The 21060-nt window shown below is 47.0% G+C and overlaps 2 protein-coding genes across 8 annotated transcripts in view; both read left to right on the top strand.

Moving 5' to 3' along the window:
- Positions 1 to 21060, top strand: part of lipeb (lipase, hormone-sensitive b) — a 576644-nt gene that overhangs the window by 516342 nt on the left and 39242 nt on the right. The window lies entirely within an intron of this gene.
- Positions 1 to 21060, top strand: part of LOC147109737 (zinc finger protein DPF3-like) — a 103851-nt gene that overhangs the window by 73467 nt on the left and 9324 nt on the right. For 2 of the 5 annotated variants that reach the window (XM_086003867.1, XM_086003863.1), the window contains 5 exons: positions 1506 to 1633; positions 6029 to 6133; positions 17689 to 17764; positions 17939 to 17980; positions 18223 to 18360. In XM_086003867.1, coding sequence (XP_085859993.1) covers positions 1506 to 1633; positions 6029 to 6133; positions 17689 to 17764; positions 17939 to 17980; positions 18223 to 18360 — 489 coding nt within the window. The remainder of the gene's footprint in view (positions 1 to 1505; positions 1634 to 6028; positions 6134 to 17688; positions 17765 to 17938; positions 17981 to 18222; positions 18361 to 21060) is intronic. The other 3 variants (XM_086003864.1, XM_086003865.1, XM_086003866.1) reach the window with 3 other exon arrangements.

The following is a 21060-nucleotide window of genomic DNA, read 5'->3' as shown; positions in this document are numbered from 1 at the left end:
ATACAGGAAGACATTAATAAACTGGGCATGTAATTGACATTAATTTCAGTATAGCTAAGTGTGAGCTGGTACATTTTGGTAGGAGGAATAAGGAGGGCCACATACTGCTGGGAAAATCAGAGTCTAAATGGGGTAGAGGGGCAATGGGATCTGGGGGTGCAGATACACAAATCACTAAACGTAGCGACACAGGTTAATAAGGCCATAAAAAAGCAAATCAAGCACTGGGGTTCAGTTCTAGAGGGACAGAATTGAAAAGTAGAGAAGTTATATTAAACTTGTATGGAACCTTGGTTAGACCACACTTGGAGCACTGTGAACAGTTCTGGTCTCCATATTATAAAAAGGATATAGAGGCACTGGAAAATGTGCAAAAAAGTTTTACTAGGATGATCCCAGAACTGAGAGGTTATACTCATCAGGAAAGATTGAACAGGCTGGGGCTCTTTTCTCCAGAAAAGAGAATACCGAGGGGTGATCTGATCGAGGTCTTTAAGATTATGAAGGGGTTTGATAGGGTAGACGTAGAGATGTTTCCACTTGTGGGGGAGACCAGAACTAGGGGCCATTAATATAAGATAGTCACTAATAAATCCAATTGGGAATTCAGGAGAAACTTCTTTACCCAGAGAGTGGTGAGAATGTGGAACTTGCTACCACAGGGAGTGGTTGAGGCAAACAGGGTAAAATTAGTCATCCTCGGTTCCGAGGGACTGCCGAAGAAGAAGTAAAATTAGATAACCACGTGAGGGCGAAAGGAATAGAAGGAGATGTTGATGGGGTGAGATGAAGAAGGGTGGGAGGAGGCTCGTGTGGAGCATAAACACCGACATGGAACAGTTGGGCCAATGGCCTGTTTCTGTGCTGTGAATACTGTGTAATCAGTCAAATTACAAAATCAACACCAGTCAGGTTTCATCTATTATTTTGCATTGACAAGTCGTTGGTGGTGCTCATCGAGCTCTCTAGTTTCTCTCCTATCTCCCCTCATACCGTCTCCGAGCTCATCTTGTCCACGAGACCCACCCCCTGTTCCCTCGATCCTATTCTCACTAAATTGCTGACCACCAATGTTACCCATAATTTTTTTTGGGTGCGTGGCCCCTTTAAGGGACTGCACAGCCCAACCAAATTACCGCACCTGTGCGGTTTCTGCCATTGGAACGCCATGGAGCCAGCTGTGCAGGAACTGCTGATCACTGCGGTTACGCAGCTAAACGGGGAAAATTGCCGACCATCCATCTTCTCTTCCTGGCTCCCATGTTTGCTGATATTGTTAACGGTTCTCTCTCCTTCAAACCTGCCGTCATTACCCCCTTCCTCAAAAAACCCACCCTTGACCCTCCTTGCAAACTCCCACCCCATCTCCAGTCTCCCTTTCCTCTCAAGTCCTTGAATGTGCTGTCACCTCCCAAATCAGTACCCATTTTTCCCGGAACTCCATGTTTGAACCTCTCCAATCGGGTTTTATTGTTGTAATGTGTATATTTCCCCTCTTTATGCAGAAGGAGAGATCTCCTTAAAGAAGGATGGTGTGTCAGCTGAAGGGACCACGTTGGAAGCTTTGCTACGTGGGGAGGCCCTGGAGAAAAGAAATGAATCCAAAGAAGACGAAACCCTCAGTGAAATTCAGGTTAGTCATTGTATCTCTTTCAGGAATGTATCCCAGGCTGTTAAGCGAAGCAAAAGAGGAAATAGCAGAGGCCCTGAACATCATTTTTCAATCTTCTCTGGCTTCAGGTGTGGTGCCGGAGGACTGGAGGACTGCCAGTGTGGTACCCTTGTTTAAAAAGGGAGAAAAGGATAGACCAAGTAATTACAGGCCAGTCAGCCTAACCTCAGTGGTGGGAAAATTATTGGAAAGAATTCTGAAGGACAGGATAAATCTTCATTTAGAAAGACACGGATTAATCAAGGATAGTCAGCACGGATTTGTTAAGGGAAGGTCGTGTCTGACAAACTTGATTGAATTTTTTGAGGAGGTAACAAGGCGGGTAAATGAGGGCAGTGTGTTTGATGTAGTGTATATTGACTTTAGCAAGGCTTTTGATAAGGTTCCACATGGCAGACTGTTAAAAGTTAAAAACCCATGGGATTCAGGGCAAAGTTTCAAGTTGGATTCAAAACTGGCTTGGAGACGGGAAGCAGAGGGTAATTGTTAATCGGTGTTTTTGTGACTGGAAGGCTGTTTCCAGTGGGGTTCCACAGGGCTCAGTACTGGGTCCCTTGCTTTTTGTGGTATGTATCAATGGCCTATATTGAATATAGGGGGTATGATTATGAAGTTTGCAGATGATACTAAAATCGGCTGTGTGGTTGATACTGAAGAAGGAAGCTGTAGACTGCAGGAAGATATCAATAAATTGGTCAGGTGGGCAGAACAGTGGCAAATGGAATTCAATCCGGAGAAGTGTGAGGTAATGCTTGGGGAGGGCTAACAAGGGAATACACATTAATTGGTAGGACACTGAATAGTGTAGAGGAACAAAGGGACCTTTGAGTGCATGTCCACAGATCCCTGAAGGTAGCAGGCCAAGTAGATAAGGTGGTTAAGGCATACGGAATGCTTGCCTTTATTAGCTGTGGCATAGAATACAAGAGTAGGGGGGTTATGCTTCACCTGTATAAAACACGAGTTGGGCCTCAGCTAGAGTATTGCGTGCAGTTCTGGTCACCACATTACAGGAAAGATGTGATTGCACTCGAGAGGGTACAGAGGAGATTTACAAGGATGTTGCTGGGAGTAGAGAATCTCAGCTATGAGGAAAGACTGGATAGGCTGGGTCTGTTTTCCTTGGAACAGAGGAGGCTGAGGGGAGACCTTATTGAGGTGTATAAAATTATGAGGGGCATAGATAAAGTGGATAGAAAGGACCTATTTCCCTTCGCAGAGGGGTCAAAAACCATGGGGCACAGATTTAAAGTAATTGGGGGAAGGTTTAGAGGGGATTTGAGGGGAAATTTCTTCACCCACAAGGTTGTGGGGTCTGGAACTCACTGCCTGAAAGGATGGTAGAGACAGGCACCCTAACCACATTTAAAAAGTACTTGGATGTGCACTTGGGATACTGTAACCTGCAGGGCTACGGACCAAGAGCTGGGAAGTGGGATTAAGCTGGGTAGCTCTTTGTTGGCCGGCACGGACACAATGGGCCGAAATGGCCTCCTTCCGTGTTGTTACTTTCTCTGATTCTATGAACCGCCTGTGCCCTGTGTGCATGTCTACGTAGAGGCCCAGGAGCGCGAGTCTCCATGGATCCAGGACCATCAGATAGTTGCGTAGATTATTTGTCGTTGGAGGCTTTCGCCCACGGGAAGCCTCCGACCACAAATTCAGGCCTGTTCTCTATTTCATACAGTGATCACTTGAGGAACTGAATCGCAGTGCCTTAGTCTATTCCATTTCTCTAATGGGCTATGGCATTGACCAGCAGATTTCTCATGTTCTACTTTTTGAACACTGGATTCAATCTTTATTTTTTTAAATAACCTTCGTCAAATGATTTTAATTGCGTCCAGGGTTGGACTTGCATTGGTTCATTATCTTCCAAGATTATGTTCACTTTGGATGACGCTTTTCAGCACTTTTGTCTCCTATTGTATGTACATTCTCATTCTTAATCCCCCCACCCCCCAGGTCAAATGGATCACAGATGGCCGTACACTAGTATCCAGAGGTGGACAGTTTGATTCCATCCTTTGACAACACAGCTGTTATTTTTTTTAACTGTATGTTGGCCACACACCATTCTCTCTGACTGTTGTGCAGCTTCAGTCGACAGTTCCTTACTGTTTACCAGAATAATAAACCTGGAGAAGGAATTGCAGATCCCAGAGGTGCAGTGAAAATAAATGATGCTCACTCTTGGGTTCCTTTTGTTTCAGTAAACAAACTCCCTGCCACCCCCCCCCCCCCCCCCCCCTTTGTGGGTTGCTGCTCGATGCCTTTGGAACTCCCGCCTGGAATGCTGTGTAAACCGTGACCTGTAGAAGTTGATAGTTACAAGAATTCGTTAAGGTCCATTTGGAAAAGTGAGAGTGCAGCAGGTGTTCTGCAAAATATCCGAGCTGTGATTTCCAGCTGATCCTTCTGTATGTCATTACCAAATTCCAGATGTTCCGCTTGCTACATCTGGTACCCTGGATGTCCATGCACCTCTGCAGTGCTTATTTTTCTGAGTGCTATTTATTTACTGCAGCTTCTACAGAAGCTGTTGGTTCCGTTTCAGTCGGGAAACCGTTTGATATCTTGGACATTAATGAGATCTCTTTCCATGAGGTTTTTTTCTGCAGGATCAGACCAAGGAGACTTGTATAAATTAGAATACAACAAACGGTGCTTTGCATTAATTAGTTTCCAATTAAGACTTTGTTGATGATGAAAGGCGTAAAAAAACAAATGCACCAAGGTGTATCTCTTTAGGTGTGCACATGTTAATAAGCTCTGTGTAACCAGGGGCCCCATTGATGGGGAAAGGAGGAGGAGGAGGGGAAGAAAGAAAGAGAACAAACATTTGTGTTTTTCCCAATCCCCTTTACTTTGTAGACAAAAACATGTCTCCTGCTCAGGGCTGTATCCTGCAGGACACAGGTGAAGGGTCGAGGCCTATTGTGCAGGATACAGGTGAAGGGTCGAGGCCTATTGTGCAGGACACAGGTGAAGGGTCAAAGCCTATTGTGCAGGATACAGGTGATTTCAGTGGGATGAGAACAGATCTGGCCCAGGTAAATTGGGATCAAAGATTGGCAGGCAAAACTGCCATGGAACAATGGGCTGCCTTTAAAGAGGAGATAGTTCCGATACAGTCGAGGTACATTCCCACTAGGGAGAAAAGGTAAGGCAACTAAAGTCAGAGCTCCCTGGATGGCGAAAGAGATAGAGAATAAGATGAAGCAGAAAAAGAGCGCCGATAACAGATGTCAGGTCAAGAATACATCTGAGAATCAGGCTAAAGATAGAAAGTTCAGAGGGGAAGTGAAAAAGAAAATAAGAGGGGCAAAGAGAGGGTATGAGAATAGACTGGCAGCTGATATAAAAGGTAATTCAAAAGTCTTCTATAGGCATATAAATAGTAAACTGGTTGTAAGAGGAGGGGATGGGCCGATTAGGGGCCAAAATGGAGACCTGTGCATGGAGGCAGAGGGCATGGCTGAGGTACTAAATGGGTACTTTGCATCTGTCTTCACCAATGAAGAAGATGCTGCCATAGACATAGTGAAAGAGGAGGCTGAGGAGATACTGGATGGGATAAAAATTGATAGAGTAGGTACTAGAAAGGCTGTCTGTACTTAAAGTAGATGTCACCAGGACCGGATGGGATGCATCCTAGGATGCTGAGAAGTGAAGGAAGAAATCAGAGGTACTGGCCTTGACCCTTCACCTGCAACCTGCACGATAGGCCTTGACCCTTCACCTGTAACCTGCACGATAGGCCTTGACCCTTCACCTGTGTCCTGCACGATAGGCCTTGACCCTTCACCTGTGTCCTGCATGATAGGCCTTGACCCTTCACCTGTAACCTGCACGATAGGCCTGACCCTTCACCTGTGTCCTGCACGATAGGCCTTGACCCTTCACCTGTGTCCTGCACGATAGGCCTTGGCCCTTCACCGGTGTCCTGCACGATAGGCCTTGACCCTTCACCTGTGTCCTGCACGATAGGCCTGACCCTTCACCTGTGTCCTGCACGATAGGCCTTGACCCTTCACCTGTGTCCTGCACGATAGGCCTTGACCCTTCACCTGTGTCCTGCACGATAGGCCTTGACCCTTCACCTGTGTCCTGCACGATAGGCCTTGACCCTTCACCTGTGTCCTGCACGATAGGCCTTGACCCTTCACCTGTAACCTGCACGATAGGCCTTGACCTTCACCTGATGTTCTCGTTAAAAACAAAGTGCCTCTCTGTGACATGGCTGACACTACAGTGAAGCATGTTGGAAATCGCCAGTATTGTTCCATAAAATGACTGAAATTTTGCTGTGGGATTCTGGGTGGTCCTAATAATTGCATTTTCTATTGACCACAGAGGGTTTTGGACAATGAGGATAATATGGATGATTTGGAGGAAGAAGACTTAGAAGATGATGTCCCAAAGCGTAAAAACAAGCCCAGAGGACGGGTAAGCAGAAATGTGAGCAGTAAATAAAAGTAGTTTGGAATTCAGCTTTTCAGTTCTTAAAATAATATTTGTAAAAATGTTTTTAGTAAGTTCTTAGCCTCTGCAAAATAATTTGATAGAAATTTTAAACAAGCTATCTTTTCTTGAGCATTGTGTATAATAGAGGCTTAATTGAAATGCTAGGAATTAAGTAAACAGTTTTATAATTTTGGGTTTTTGGTGCAGAATTGCTTCTTGATTGTTGGAGAGTTTTTTTTAATGAAACTATATTTTTCAATAGAACTTTTGAGGATTAAGTGAAATTCCTGGCTTGTGTACTGCATGCACGGGTTGGTTCTACCCAGAGAATCTGGAATGTGTCCCACAAAAGAAGGGGCAGAACTACACTTGTTTCAAAATTCTCTTGCCATATTCTTTTTATAAAAAAAATAAAAAATAAAAATAATGCTGGTATTCCTGGTGGCTCAATTGGGTGAAGGTGCCACCTGTGGAACTATGGCCTAGAAATTCCCCTGAGGCAGTGGTGCAAAGCGGGCAGTATCGAATCGGTCGCCCGTTATACACAGCGCCTGATGGTCACTTCCACTGAATGCAGTGGAACTCCAGAAATTCTTCCCCCTCTCTGCCCTTTACACTATTACTATCCCAGTCTATATTAGGATAGTTGAAGTCCCCCATTATTACAGCTCTATAGTTCTTGCACCTCTCTGCAATTTCCTTGCAAATTTTGTCTCCTATATCTTTCTCACTAGTTGGCCTATAGAATACACCTAGTAGTGTATGTGTGTAAACACACAACGTGTGGTAAATAAGATTGGTGAGCTGCAGGCGCAAACAGACACATGGGAATATGATGTCATTGTGGTGGAGCCACCAAAGGACTCAGAGCGGTTGTACATAATTCCTTTAACAGCAATGTAGTTACTGTCTGTGCCTGTACCTTTTAATTACACTGTTTGACTGTACAATGCATAGTTACTTTTACAGCACGGTTTCAACGTGATGACATCATGCCGTTAGTCACGTGAAGCCCCAATGGCGGGAAGAACGTGATGACGTCAGTCTCCTGACCAGAGGATCAGTCCTCGTGGAGCCCTCAAGGAGAGTAGACCTGTTATTGATGTGTTCTAACAGTTTTCAGTTTAAACTCGTTTGTTTTCATTAAAGTTCATTAATTTAATTACCTGAGTCGAACTCAGTCCTTTTGAAAGGAACCTCCGTTCCTACATTGGTGACCCCGACTTCTCCGAACGATTTTCGTGGAAGATTCGACATGGACACGAACGCCGTCACGCTGAAACTGACACAGTTCTGGGAGCAACAACCAGACGCCTGGTTCATCCAGGCTGAAGCCCAGTTCGCCATTCGGAACATCATCGTGGATCAGACCTGTTATTATTACGTGGTCTCCGCCCTCGACAGTGCAACTGCATCACGGATCATCAGCCTCATCGGTAGTCCTCCTACTGACAGCAAGTATGATGCAATTAAGGCGCGGTTGCTCCAGGTTTTCGGGTTATCAAAGTCGGAGCGTGCTCGCCGGCTCCTCACGATGCCTGGCCTCGGGGACTCCAAACCGTCCGAGCTCATGAGCCAAATGCTCACGCTCTTGGGTGCTGAACCGGAATGTTTCATCTTCCGGGAGCTTTTCCTCTATCAACTGCCTGAACAGGTTCAGGCTGCCCTAGCCAGCTCCGACATTACTGACTGCGCCAAGCTTGCGGCCGAAGCCGATAAGATTTTCACAGTTACCCAGCAGTGCTGCGTGGCCACGAGGCGCCCACCCCCCACAGACGTGGTCCCGGCTTCTCCTACAGCGGGCTGGTGCTCCTACCACACCCGTTTTGGCGCGAAAGCACGATGCTGCCGTTCCCCCTGCAGTTTTTCGCCCCAAAAAAACCCAAGAAGGCGCAGGCGGCGTCCCTGGCGATGGATGACCAAGTCTAATGGGCGTTCCGTGGTGGCGATGGTCGTCAGTTCTACGGGGAAACTCCTATATCACCGATTCCCTCTCGGGCCGCCGTTTCCTTTGTGACACCGGGGCGCAGTGAAGCATTCTACCTGCGTCGAAGCTCGACACGCAGACTGGGAACCTCGGTTTTTCCCTCGTTGCGGCTAATGGCGCAGCTATTCGAACGTTCCGAAAGCGGCGGGTCGAAGTCTGTTTAGGTGGTCAGCGCTTCTTTTGGGATTTCGTCACGGCTACAGTCTCGCAGCCTATCCTAGGGGCAGGTTTTCTGTGTGCCAACAGCCTACTAGTCGATGTCCGGCACCGCCGGCTGATCAACGCGGCCACCTTCCACTCGATTCCGTGCTTCCACGGTACCTCCGTGGCGCGCTCCATTGCCTGTGCTTTCCCTCCTCCAGATGACTTCATGCGGCTCCTCGGGGAGTTTCCGGAGCTGACAAGGCCCACCTTCTCCTCTTCGGCGACGAAACATGGTGTTGAACATCACATCACCACTACTGGCTCCCCGGTTTATGCGCGGGCTAGAAGGCTCGAACCCGGCAAGCTTGCAGCTGCGAAGGTGGAGTTCGCCACAGTGGAGCGGCTCGGCAGCATTAGGCGATCGAAGAGTCCCTGGTCTTCGCCTCTCCACATCGTGCCAAAACCAGGCGGCGGCTGGCGGCCATGCGGTGACTACCGACGCCTCAATGACGCCACCACTCCGGATCGGTACCCGATCCCGCATATCCAGGACTTCTCGGCCCACTTGGCGGGAAATTCTATCTTCTCTAAAGTCGACCTCATCCGTGGATATCACCAGGTTCCAGTGCACCCACAAGACGTCCTGAAAACTGCAGTCATCACCCCTTTTGGCCTCTTTGAGTTCCTGCGGATGCCGTTTGGCTTAAAGAACGCAGCACAGGTGTTCCAGCGTTTAATGGACTCCGTTCTTCGAGACCTGCGTTTCCTTTTCGTCTACCTTGACGACATACTCCTCGCCAGTGCCAGCAAGGAGGAGCACATCTCCCACTTGCGTTCCCTCTACGCGCCTCAGCCAACACGGTTTAATCATCAACCTGGCCAAGTGCCAGTTCGGCCTGCAACAAATCGACTTCCTGGGACATCGCATAACATTGGACCGTGCCGTCCCTTTGGCAACGAAGGTTGAGGCGGTTACTTCTTTCCCGCGGCTGTCGACAGTCAAGGCCTTGCAGGAGTTCCTGGGGATGGTCAACTTCTACCACCGTTTCGTCCCCAAGGCGGCTCAACTCATGCAACCCTTGTTCGGGGCCCTCAAGGGCAAGTCCGGTAAAGACCCAATCAGCTGGACAGCTGAAATGATCCAGGCATTCGGCGACACCAAGAACACTTTGGCCAACGCAACCATGCTGGCACACCCACTTCCAGGTGCTACTATCGCCCTTACCACTGATACGTCAGACTACGCCATCGGTGCAGTGCGGTGCAAGAACAGCGGGTCAACGGCATGTGGTAACCGCTGGCGTTTTTCAGCCGTCAATTGCGAGCAAATGAAAAAAAGTACAGCACCTTCGATAGGGAACTACTGGCCCTTTTCCTCGCCATTCGCCATTTCCAGTTTTTATTGGAGGGGCGTCCCTTCATGGCTTTTGTCGACCACAAACCCCTTACGTTCGCAATGGCCAAGACCACCGAACCGTGGTCCGCTCGTCAACAGCGTCACTTGACGTTCATTTCCGAATTTACCATGGACATTCAACATGTGTCTGGTAAGGACAACCTGGTGGCAGATTGCCTCTCCCGTGCGACGGTCCACGCGGTGCACCTGGGAATCGACTACGCCCTCATGGTGGCAGATCAGGTTTCGGATTCGGAGGTCCAATCATATCGAACCGTTCCCTCTAGCTTCCAAGCGACCGACGTCGTCTTCCAGGCCGCAGGTGCCACGCTCCTTTGCGACGTTTCCATGGGAGTTCCTCATCCCATAGTGCCAGTCGCATGGCGCCGGAAGGTTTTTGATGCCATAGACACGGGTTGCCGCACCCAGGGATGAAGGCTTCGCAATGGCTTATGTCAGCCAAGTTCGTCTGGAAAGTTATGCACGTCGATGTCCGTGACTGGACTAATACCTGCGTCGTATGCCAGAAGGCCAAAGTCCAGCGTCCTGTCAAGGCTCCAGTGGCTGTGTTCACTGTTCCGGAGCGTCATTTCGACCACGTGCACGTGGACCTCGTGGGGCCGCTTCCGCCTTCTCAGGGTTATACTCATCATCTCACCATAGTGGACCGCACCACTAGGTGGCCAGAGGCAATTCCTTTGGTTTCCACCAAGTCGGAAGACGTCGCTAGAGCTTTCATCTCCTGTTGGGTCGCCCGTTTCGGGGTACCGGCGGACATCTCCTCTGACTGCGGGCCACAATTTTCCTCGGATCTTTGGAACGCTGTGGCTCGGGCTCGATACCAAACTTCATCGCACCACCGCCTATCATCCGCAGGCAAACGGCCTTTTCGAGCGATTTCACAGGTCGCTTAAAGAGTCTCTTCAGGCCAGTCTTCAAGGCGCAGGATGGGTGGACAGACTCCCATGGGTCCTGTTGGGTATCCGTACGGCGCCCAAAGATGATCTACAATCGTCTTCGGCTGAACTCGTCTATGGCCAGCCGCTCTGTGTACCAGGAGATTTCCTCCCTTCTCCCACAGAGCCATGGTCTGCCTCCCGGCAACTCGTTCGCCACCAAGAAGCGGCCAGATGCTTTGCTCCGATACCAACGTCCGATCATGGTTTGCAGACCTCCTACGTGCCACCGGGACTGAAGAATGCAGAGTATGTCTTCATCCGACACAACACTCACCGGGATCTGCTCAAGCCCCCTTACACTGGTCCTTTCCACGTCATCGAACCGGGAGACAAATCCTTTTTGGTCGACGTCGGAGAGAAACCGGATCACATCTCGGTGGACCGCTTGAAGCCGGCTCACCTGGACCTGGACCACCCTGTCATAGTCGCTCAACCACCCAAACGTGGCCGACCGCCCGTTGCCGCCGCACCTGATCAACCAAAGCCGCCTGACAACTCGACTACGCTCGCTGCGCCTGCTCAGCCGCCACTGACTGCCAACTCATCCACCGGTCGTCAACTTCCTCTACCAGGTTATCGAAGTCGGTCGGACAGGCTCATCAGGCCTCCTCCTCCTCGCCTCACCTTTTCTGTTAAAGACAATTCTTGGGGGGCGCATGTGGCGGAGCCACCAAAGGACTCGGAGCGGTTGTACATAATTCCTTTAACAGCAATGTAGTTACTGTCTGTGCCTGTACTTTTAATTACACTGTTTGACTGTACAATGCATAGTTACCTTTACAGCACGGTTTCAACGTGATGACGTCATGCCGTTAGTCACGTGATGCCCCAATGGCGGGAAGAATGTGATGATGTCATGACGTCAGTCTCCTGACCAGAGGATCAGTCCTCGTGGAGCCCTCAAGGAGAGTAGACCTGTTATTGATGTGTTCTAACAGTTTTCAGTTTAAACTAGTTTGTTTTCATTAAAGTTCATAAATTTAATTACTTGAGTCGAACTCAGTCTTTTTGATAGGAACTTCCGTCCCTACGTCATGGCGATAACTGAGACCTCGCTCAAAAAAGAGCAGGATTGGGGTTTAAATATTCTTGGATATAAGGAGGGACAAATTCGGTATCACCCCGTTTGGGGTACAGTTATCGGCCGTGCGCAAAGATTAGCGCCCGGCGCTAATTATCGCCTCCGACTGCAAACTTGACCTCTATCGCCCCTGGAGGTGATTTGAGCGCTACACACCTCTCTTAAGGCGCTAACGCCGAGGAGCGAGGTGCTACCTCAGAGCGCTGGTGAAGCTCATGTGATGTCAGTCAGCAATGGAACACAGACACAATGGTGCCGGTCATTTCTTAAAGGGAGGGTCGATCTTGCTTTGCATCCAAACCCTACTCATTGTAGCCTTAAATCTCGGCCTGGAGAGACCTGTACATCAAATCTGCTGGAAAGAACAATGGAAAGGCCCGGGGAAAGAGCGCAGAGTGCAGCCCCCACAGTCTCTTCTAAATCGATGCAAGGAAGGTCAAATCAAAATGAACCTGCAAAGTGCTGCTCAGTACCCAAAACTCCTTCACACAGCGTTGAATCTCTCCAGAAGTCTGTCTCTCAGAATGCATCGTTGCTAGCGGCAGGCGGTAAGGCAGGGGGCGCCACTCAATATCTGGTCTGGGGCGATGCACGCTCGATTGACGTCACGATCTGCAGGCGCAGGAGATCGTGGCGGTAGTGTTTAGCGCCGCCGCAAAATGTCTGGTCAATTTCGCGAGTGGCGCAAACATCGCCACACCCAGGAGGCGCTAATCAACTGAATTTTTCCTCCCAAGGTGTTCAGGAAAGATAGAAAGGAGGTGGAGTGACAGTATTGATTAAGGAGAATGTTACAGTGCTGGAGAGAGAGGATGTCCTGGAGAGGTCAAGGACAGAATCTATTTGGTTAGAGTTGAGAAACAATAGAGGTGCCATTACACTACTAGGTGTATTCTATAGTCCACCTACTAGTGGGAAAGATGTAGAAGAGCAAATTTGCAGAGAGGTGAAAGAACTACAGAGTAGTGATAATGGGTGACTTCAATTATCCTAAAATAGACTGGGATCGTAATCGTGTAAAGGGCAGAGAAGGAGAAGAATTTCTGGAGTGTGTTCAGGAGAACTTTCTTGATCAGTATGTTTCCAGCCCAACGAGGAAGGAGTCATTGCTGGATCTGGTTCTGAGGAATGAGGTGAGTCTAGGGGAACATTTAGGGAACAGTGATCATAGTATCATAAGGTTTACATTAGCTACGGAAAAGGACAGGGAGCAATCTAGAGTAAAAATACTTAATTGGAGGAAGGCCAATTTCAGTGGGTTGAAAACGGATCTGGCCCGGGTAAATTTGAATCAAAGATTGGCAGGCAAAACTGTAATCGAACAATGGGCTGCCTTTAAAGAGGAGATGGTTCGGGTACAGTCGAGGTACATTCCCACAAGAGGGAAAGGTAGGGCAACTAAAGCCAGAGCTCCCTGGATGACGAAAGCGATGGAGAATAAGATGAAGCAGAAAGAGTGCGTATGATGGATGTCTGGTTGAGAATACAAGTGAGAATCAGGCTGAATATAGAAAGTTCAGAGGAGAAGAGGAAAGTAAGAGGGGCAAAGCGAGAGTATGAGAATAGATTGGCAGCTAACATAAAAGGGAATTCAAAAGTCTTCTGTAGGCATATAAATAGTAAACTGGTAGTAAGAGGAGAGCTGGGGTCGATTAGGGACCTAAAAGGAGTCCTACGCATGGAAGCAGAGGGCATGGCTGTGGTACTAAATGAGTACTTTGCATCTGTCTTTACCAAGGAAGAAGATGCTGCCAAAGTCACAGGAAAAGAGGAGGTAGTGGAGATACTGGATGAGATAAGAATTGATAAAGAGGAGGTATTAGAAAGGCTGACTGTACTTAAAGTTGATAAGTCACCAGGACTGGTTGGGATGCATCCTATAATGCTGAGGGAGGTTGAGGAGGAGATCGTAGAGGTACTGGCCATAATCTTCCAATCCTCCTTAGATACGGGGGTGGTGGCAGAGGACTGGAGAATTGCAAATGTTACACCCTTGTTCAAAAAAGGGTGTAAAAATAAACCCAGCAACTACAGGCTGGTCAGTTTAACCTCAGTAGTGGGGAAGCTTTTGGAAACGATAATTAGGGACAAAGTTAACAAGTGTGGATTAATTAAGGAAAGCCAGACTGATTTGTTAAAGGCAAATCGTGTTTAACTAAGTTGATCGAGTTTTTTGATGTGGTTACAGAGAGGGTTGATGAGGGCAATGCGGTTGATGTGGTGTACATGGAATTCCAAAAAGTGTTTGATAAAGTGCCACATAGTAGGCTTACCAGCAAAGTTGAAGCCCATGGAATAAAAGGGACAGTGGCAGTATGGATACAAATTTGGCTAAGTGACAGGAAACAGAGAGTAGTGGTGAACGGTTGCTTTTCGGACTGGAGGAAGGTATACAGTGGTGTTCCCCAGGGGTCGGTTCTAGGACCACTGCTTTTCTTGATGTATATTAATAACTTGGATTTGGGAGTATAGGGCACAATTTCAAAATTGCAGATGACACAAAACTTTCAAGTATAGTGGATAGTGATGATAGACAGGCTGGTGCAATGGAGGAGAGGCAATATAAACTAAAGGGTACAATCCTAAAGGGGGTGCATGAACAGAGAGACCTGGGGGTATATGTGCACAAATCATTGAAGGTGGCAGGGCAGGTTGAAAAGTGGTTAAAAAAGCATATGGGATCCTGGGCTTCATGAATAGAGCCATAGAGTACAAAAGCAAGGAAGTTATGATGAACCTTTATAAAATACTGGTTTGGCCTCAACTGGAGTATTGTGTCCAATTCTGGGCACTGCACTTTAGGAAGGATGTGAAGGCCTTAGAGAGGGTGCAGAAAAGATTTACGACAATGATTCCAGGGATGAGGGACTTCAGTTACGTGGATAGACTAGAGAAGCTGGGGTTGTTCTCCTTGGAGCAGAGAAGGTTGAGAGGAGATTTGATAGAGGTGTTCAAAATCATGAGGGATCTGGACAGAGTAGATAGAGAGAAACTGTTCCCATTGGTGGAAGGGTCGAGAACCAGAGGAGACAGATTTAAGGTGGTTGACAAAAAAACCAAAGGCAACATGAGGAAAAACTTTTTATGCAGCGAGTGATTAGGATCTGGAATGCACTGCCTGAATGGGTGGTGGAGGCAGACTCAATCACAGCTTTCAAAAGGGAATTGGATAAGTACCTGAGGGGAAATAATTTGCAGGGCTACGGGAAAGGGCAGGGGAGTGGGGCTAACTGAGATGCTCTTGCAGAGAGCTGGCATGAGCTCGACGGGCCGAATGGCCTCCTTCTGTGCTGTAACCATTCTATGGTTCTAAGACCATCCAGGATGGCAAAATTAACACCAGGCTTCTCTTCACCACCAACCGTCTTCTCAAACCACCCTCCCCTGCCTCCTCCTCCCTCACCTCCAACAATAAATGTGAGGAGCTCACGGACTTCTTTGTTAAAAAGATCGACAACATCAGTTCAACTGCTTCTGCTTTCAATTATCTTCCTTCCCCTAGCCCACTGGACCTTACCTCCTCTCTGTTTTCCCCCTGCCCTAACCCTAAATTTGCATATTTCTCTAATTTATCTCCTATCTCCCCTCTTGCCCTTTCAAAGCTAATTTTATCAATGAGACCGACCGCCTGCTCTCTCGATGCTATTCCTACTAAATTGCTGACAACCCAACTTTCCTTCTTGGCTCCCATGTTAGCAGACATTGTTAACTGTTCTCTCTCCTCCGGTATTGTCCCCCATTCCTTCAAAACTACCATCTTCACCCCTCTCCTCAAAAACCAACCCTCGTTCCCTCCGTCCTTGCAAACAACCGCTCCAGCTCCAACCTCCCTTCCTCTCCAAAGTTCTTCTACGTGTTGTCACCACACAAATCCGTACCCATCTTTCCCAGAGCTTCTTGTTTGAATCCCTCCAATCAGGTTTCCGCCCCGCCACAGCACTGAAACTGCTTTTACCAAGGTCACAAATGACATCCTAATTGACTGCGACAAAGATAATCTCTCCCTCCTCGTCCTTCTGGATCTGTCTGCAGTCTTTGACATGGTTGACCACAAAATTCTGCTCCAATGCCTCTCCACTATCGCCCAGCTAGATGGGACCGCACTCGCCTGGTTTGATTTGTATATTTCCATCCATAACCATAGAATCACCTGCAATGGCTTCTCTTCCCGATCCCGCACTTTCACCTCTGGTATCCCCCCAGGATCTATCCTTGGCCCCCTCCTGTTTCTCATCTACATGCTGCCCCCTCGGCGACATCATCTGGTAACACCACGTGAGCTTTCACATGTACGCTAATGACACCCAGCTCTACCTCACCTACACCTCTCTCGAACCCTCCATCATCGCTATACTATCAGACTGCTTGTCCGACATCCAGCACTGGATGAGTAGAAATTTCGGGAAGACCGAAGCCATTGTCTTTGGTTCACGCCACAAACTCCATTCCCCTTCAACTGATTCAATCTCTCTCCCCGGCAACTGTCTGAGGCTGACCAAGTCTGTACGCAACCTTGGTGTCATATTTGATCACGAATTGGGCTTCCTACCTCATAGCCGTTCTATCACTAAGACCGCCCAATTCCACCTTCGTAACATCGCCCGTCTCCAGCCTTGCCTCAACTTATCTGCTGCTGAAACCCTCATCCATGTCTTTATCACCTCTAGACTTGACTATTCCAATGCTCTCCTGGCCGACCTCCCTAGTTCTACCCTCCATAAACTTGAGGTCATCCAAAATTCTGCCGCCCGTGTGCTAACTCGCACCAAGTCCCGTTCACCCATCACCCCTGTGCTTGCTGACTACATTGGCTCCCAGTTAAGCAATGCCTCGATTTTTAAAATTCTCATCCTTGTTTTCAAATCCCTCCATGGCCGCTCCTTATTTCTGTAATCTCCTTAGTCCTATAATCCCCCTAGACCTCTGCATTCCACCTATTCTGCCCTTTTGAATATCCCTGATTTTAATCGCTCCACCATTGGCGGTCGTGTCTTCAGCTGCCTAGGTCCTAAGCTCTGGAATTGCCTCCATAAATCTTTCTGCCTCTCTTTCCTCCTTTTAAGATGCACCTTAAAACCTACCTCGTCACCTGCCCTAACATCTCCTTATATGGCTCGGTCAAATTTTCTTTTTGATAGCACTCCTGTGAAGCACCTTGGGACGTTTTATTACTTTAAAGGCACTATATAAATACAAGTTGTTGTTGTTGGTTTTTAACCTCTTTTAGAATTGGAGGGAACTACTGTTGATTTAAAAAAAAAATTAAAATGTTCAAATTGAAGGGGACACCAAGCCTTAAAGTTTTCAGTTCTAATTGAACACCGAATCAACATTAGCCTTTTACCTTTTAGTAAAAGTATTTATAAAAAAAAAAAAAAAAAAAAAAATAGGTAGATGCTGGCTGAAATTACCAAGAGAAACCTGCAGTGCTGTGGCCTTCTTGCTGGGACAGTGCTGACACCAGACTGGTATGTCGGGCTGTGCGTGTCTTTGTATACTTCCAGCCCAGAACTGAGTCTTACAATACTCTTAACTTTGGTTTCTGAATTTTTATAATAAATATAGATTAGAGTTTTTTAATCTTTAACTGTCAGATATATGCTTCTTAGTATTGTAGTTTGTAACATATTGGCACCAGTACACACAAGAAAACCTGGTATTTAAGCCACTGGGTTTCAGCGTTCTATAATGTTCCTAATTCATCACCTCAAATTGTTCCCGCCCTGCCTGCACTGCTGACAGACCTGAATCCACCAGTACACAGCTCAAAATCCTTTCTGAAGGAATAAATCGAGTTTGAAAGTACAAAAATCTATAAATTCACTGCAGGATACCTTTCACAGTGGAGGTGGACATAGGCATCACTGAAATCCCAATGCTCCTGTTGCTGCCTTAGTGAAAGTGATCAGTAGATGTTTATTGCAAGGTTATTGGGATATAGCCTTGCTTCTAAATTTATACCCCTTTTCTTTAAATATACAGACACGTGGGGTAGGTGGGAAAAGGAAAACCGATTCCACTGCCCAAGAAGACCACGATAAGCCGTACGTGTGTGACAGTAAGTAACTTATTGCAGTGGTTGCAAGTGGAAATGTCCTCTTCCTGCTTCCTTTCGACAGCCCTTCTCTTGCATGTGTTAAAAGCGTCTCATCTCCTCTCTGGCCTGATACCTTTATGTCTATCTCCTGTGAAATTCACTCCTTTTTCTCTTGTTTTTTCTTCTCTGTTTCAGATAGTTACAAACAAAAGCATAACTCAAAAACATCTGACCAAGGTACTTCGCAGTTGCCTGTTTAGTCTATGAGTAACTGTGCATAGACTGCAGCTGTAGTGTTTTGCTTCTTGCCTATTTTTAATTTACCTTTTGTGTATTTTTATTTTTTATTCATAATGTATCCTTGATTATTTCACTCTACTAAAGAGATTAACTTTTTAAAAACCCAATTAAAAGATGTCCCCACACGGTGATTGTACATGATTAATGTGCCACTTTCTTATCTTCCTCTTTGTTTCCAGTCTGCGGCAAGCGATACAAGAATCGTCCTGGTCTCAGTTATCATTACGCTCACACTCATTTAGCTGATGAGGAAGGAGATGATGACCGAGATTCAGAGCCTCGTTCACCACCAGTCCTGAGAAGTGAAAACCACAAACGTAAGATGTGCCCAGTTGCTGTGCTGTGCTGATATATAGATTGTCAGATAGAATGTCCCACTGCAGTGTAGCGATCCTGGCGAGATTTCTCTGCTTACCATATAGCCAGGTCATAAACATGCTCCGGTATTTCTGGCCAAATTGTAAGGGTGTTTATTCTGAGCAGTGATTTTACTAGAAATACTGACCAGAGGAAATCTTCGGGAGTGCATTAACATATTAATGCAAGATGGCATGTGTAGAATTGCTCTTATCACAAAGGGAGCAATCAATAGTTATTAACCAAAGATGGCTTCTATTAGTAAAATGTGATATTCAAATAGGGGTGTACCTGCTACCCTTTACATTTAATTTAGAAATTGTTCATAAACTTGATATTTATCCTTCTCTTGCAACCTATATTTATAACTCATCAAAGCTTGGCTTTTGGTTATTTGTGATCTATAGCAAGCTCATTAGATTACATTTCCTATATTTTTAAATGAAACCGAAGAAGGATGTCTGATAACTTTGTGGCTACTACAATGAATGTTTGTTAAATATAAACTGTCAGGGTGTGATGTGTGGCCAGTTCAGTGCAGGAATGACACTGCAAGGTTTGGCTTTCACAGAGAAAGCCTTCCTGTCCTGACCAGAAGCCATTTAATGAGGTCTGTCTGGAAGATACTGGCTTTGACAGTTTAGCAGTGACAGCAGAGATGGAGCCAAGGAGGATGAAGGAGAAATGTTTAAGTAAGGGAGAGTTTGAGGAATTGTCTTGGGAGCAGCAGACAGCTGAATATTGATCAGCTTTTGGTGAAGCAAGCAAGGTCACAGACTGATTACTGGCACCGACCGACCGGGGAACGGAGTGAAGGAAGGTCGGGGTCGGGAGTGACGATTGTCCTGATTACTGGCACCGACCGACCGGGGAACGGAGTGAAGGAAGGTCGGGGTCGGGAGTGACGATTGTCCTGATTACTGGCACCGACCGGGGAACAGAGTGAAGGAAGGTCGGGGTCGGGAGTGATGATTGTCCTGATTAGCCCGTTGCCATAGAAACCGCACAGACCTGATGTGGTGATGTACAGCAGTTGCTAAAAATAATTAATTTTGCTGAGATGTGTCCTTTCAGAGAAACCTTGTTTTGATTGCATCCTGTGCATCAGGTACTGGCACCAACGACTCTAATGATCGGGCGAGTAAAGGCAGTTGGAGGTTACACACAGCAGAATGAAGAGTCTGCATTCGATCTTAATGAATTAGGAATTGAGGGTTTTTTGTTTAATTTTTATTCACTATTTTGAATAGCATTTGAAGTTGCTCCTTTAAACTTGCTGGCAGGAGCCTGCCCTGTGCTAGGGATAAGGTGTGTGGATGTGACGGCCAGGAATGTATCCGTTGATGATTCCAAATAGTGGATTAACCTTGCACAAGAAAAACATTTTTAAAAAGTCTTGCTGCTAGACAAAAGCCCCGTACCACCTTCCATTCACAGATAAATGCACTTCATGCTCTTACCCTAGACTGGTCCTCGCCTATCCACACACGAGTTGAATTGCTGTAGGCCAAAGCATATTCCAGCTCGTCAGTCAAGACTTGTTAATGCCTGTTTCTCATTTTCTTTTTTAATCTCCATTTCATGTTAGGCTCCCCTGAGTAATCTGTTGTCTGTTAATGGTTCTTTCTGCACTTTTCCCTTCCTACTGATTTCTTCCTCTCCTTTCTGTTTTGTTTCTATCTGGTCAATTTTATCTTTTTATTATGTCCTTTGTATTCTCTGTATCTCAAACCACCTGATTTCTTGTCTTCAGACCCTTGCAGCTTTCCCTTTTGTCTCCGGTGTTGCACAGTTAGTTTTGTGTGTACGTGTACAATTGAAAGGATGTTTGTGGTTGCACTTTTTCCCCTTTGTAGGTTTGCATTGGCAAAGAATTAATGTTAATGTGCATTATTTTGCTACATAATGAGGGTGTGTCACAGAGATTTTATTGCCATAATGGAGGATCCTCCAGTCCCCAAGTGACACTGCTGATTGCTGCTCTTTACTGTCAGTGCACTGAATCCCTTCACCAATGTTTGCCGACCAGTGTTCCAGTGCTGGCTAATCCTGGCAGCAGGAGCAGACCGATGGGGAAGGAAGGTGTGCTTGGGGCGGGGGGATAGGAATTGCTGGCAGGCCTGTCTCCCATTGGTCGCCCATTACACCGAATCTCTCTAATTCAGAAGAGGATTATTTTTTAAATTCTTTTAAAATTTGTTTCTATGGGATGTGGGCATCGCTGGCACGGCCAACATTTATGCCCATCCCTAGTTGCCCTTGAGAAGGTGGTGGTGAGCCGCTGCATTGAACCGCTGCAGTCCGTGTGGTGAAGGTGCTCCCACAGAGCTGTTATTGAGGGTGTTCCAGGATTTTGACCCAGTGACGATGAAGGATCGGCGATATACTTCGAAGTCAGGATGGTGTGTGACTTGGAGGGGAACTTGGAGGTGGCGGTGTTCCCATGTGCCTGCTGCCCTTGTACTTCTAGGTAGTAGAAGCCGCGGGTTTGGGAGGTGCTGCCGAAGAAGCCTTGGCGAATTGCTGCAGTGCATCTTGTAGATGGTACACTGCAGCCACGGTGTGCCGGTGGTGGAGGGAGTGAATGTTTAAGGTGGTGGATGGGGTGCCAATCAAGTGGGCTACTTTGTCCTGGGTGGTGTTGAGCTTCTTGAGTGTTG

The sequence above is a fragment of the Somniosus microcephalus genome, chromosome 12 (genome assembly GCF_052327205.1).
Source record: "Somniosus microcephalus isolate GS21.2 chromosome 12, FLI_Smic_1.0, whole genome shotgun sequence".
In the NCBI taxonomy this organism is placed as follows: Eukaryota; Metazoa; Chordata; class Chondrichthyes; order Squaliformes; family Somniosidae; genus Somniosus; species Somniosus microcephalus.
This window is presented reverse-complemented; position numbering and strand designations above follow the sequence as displayed.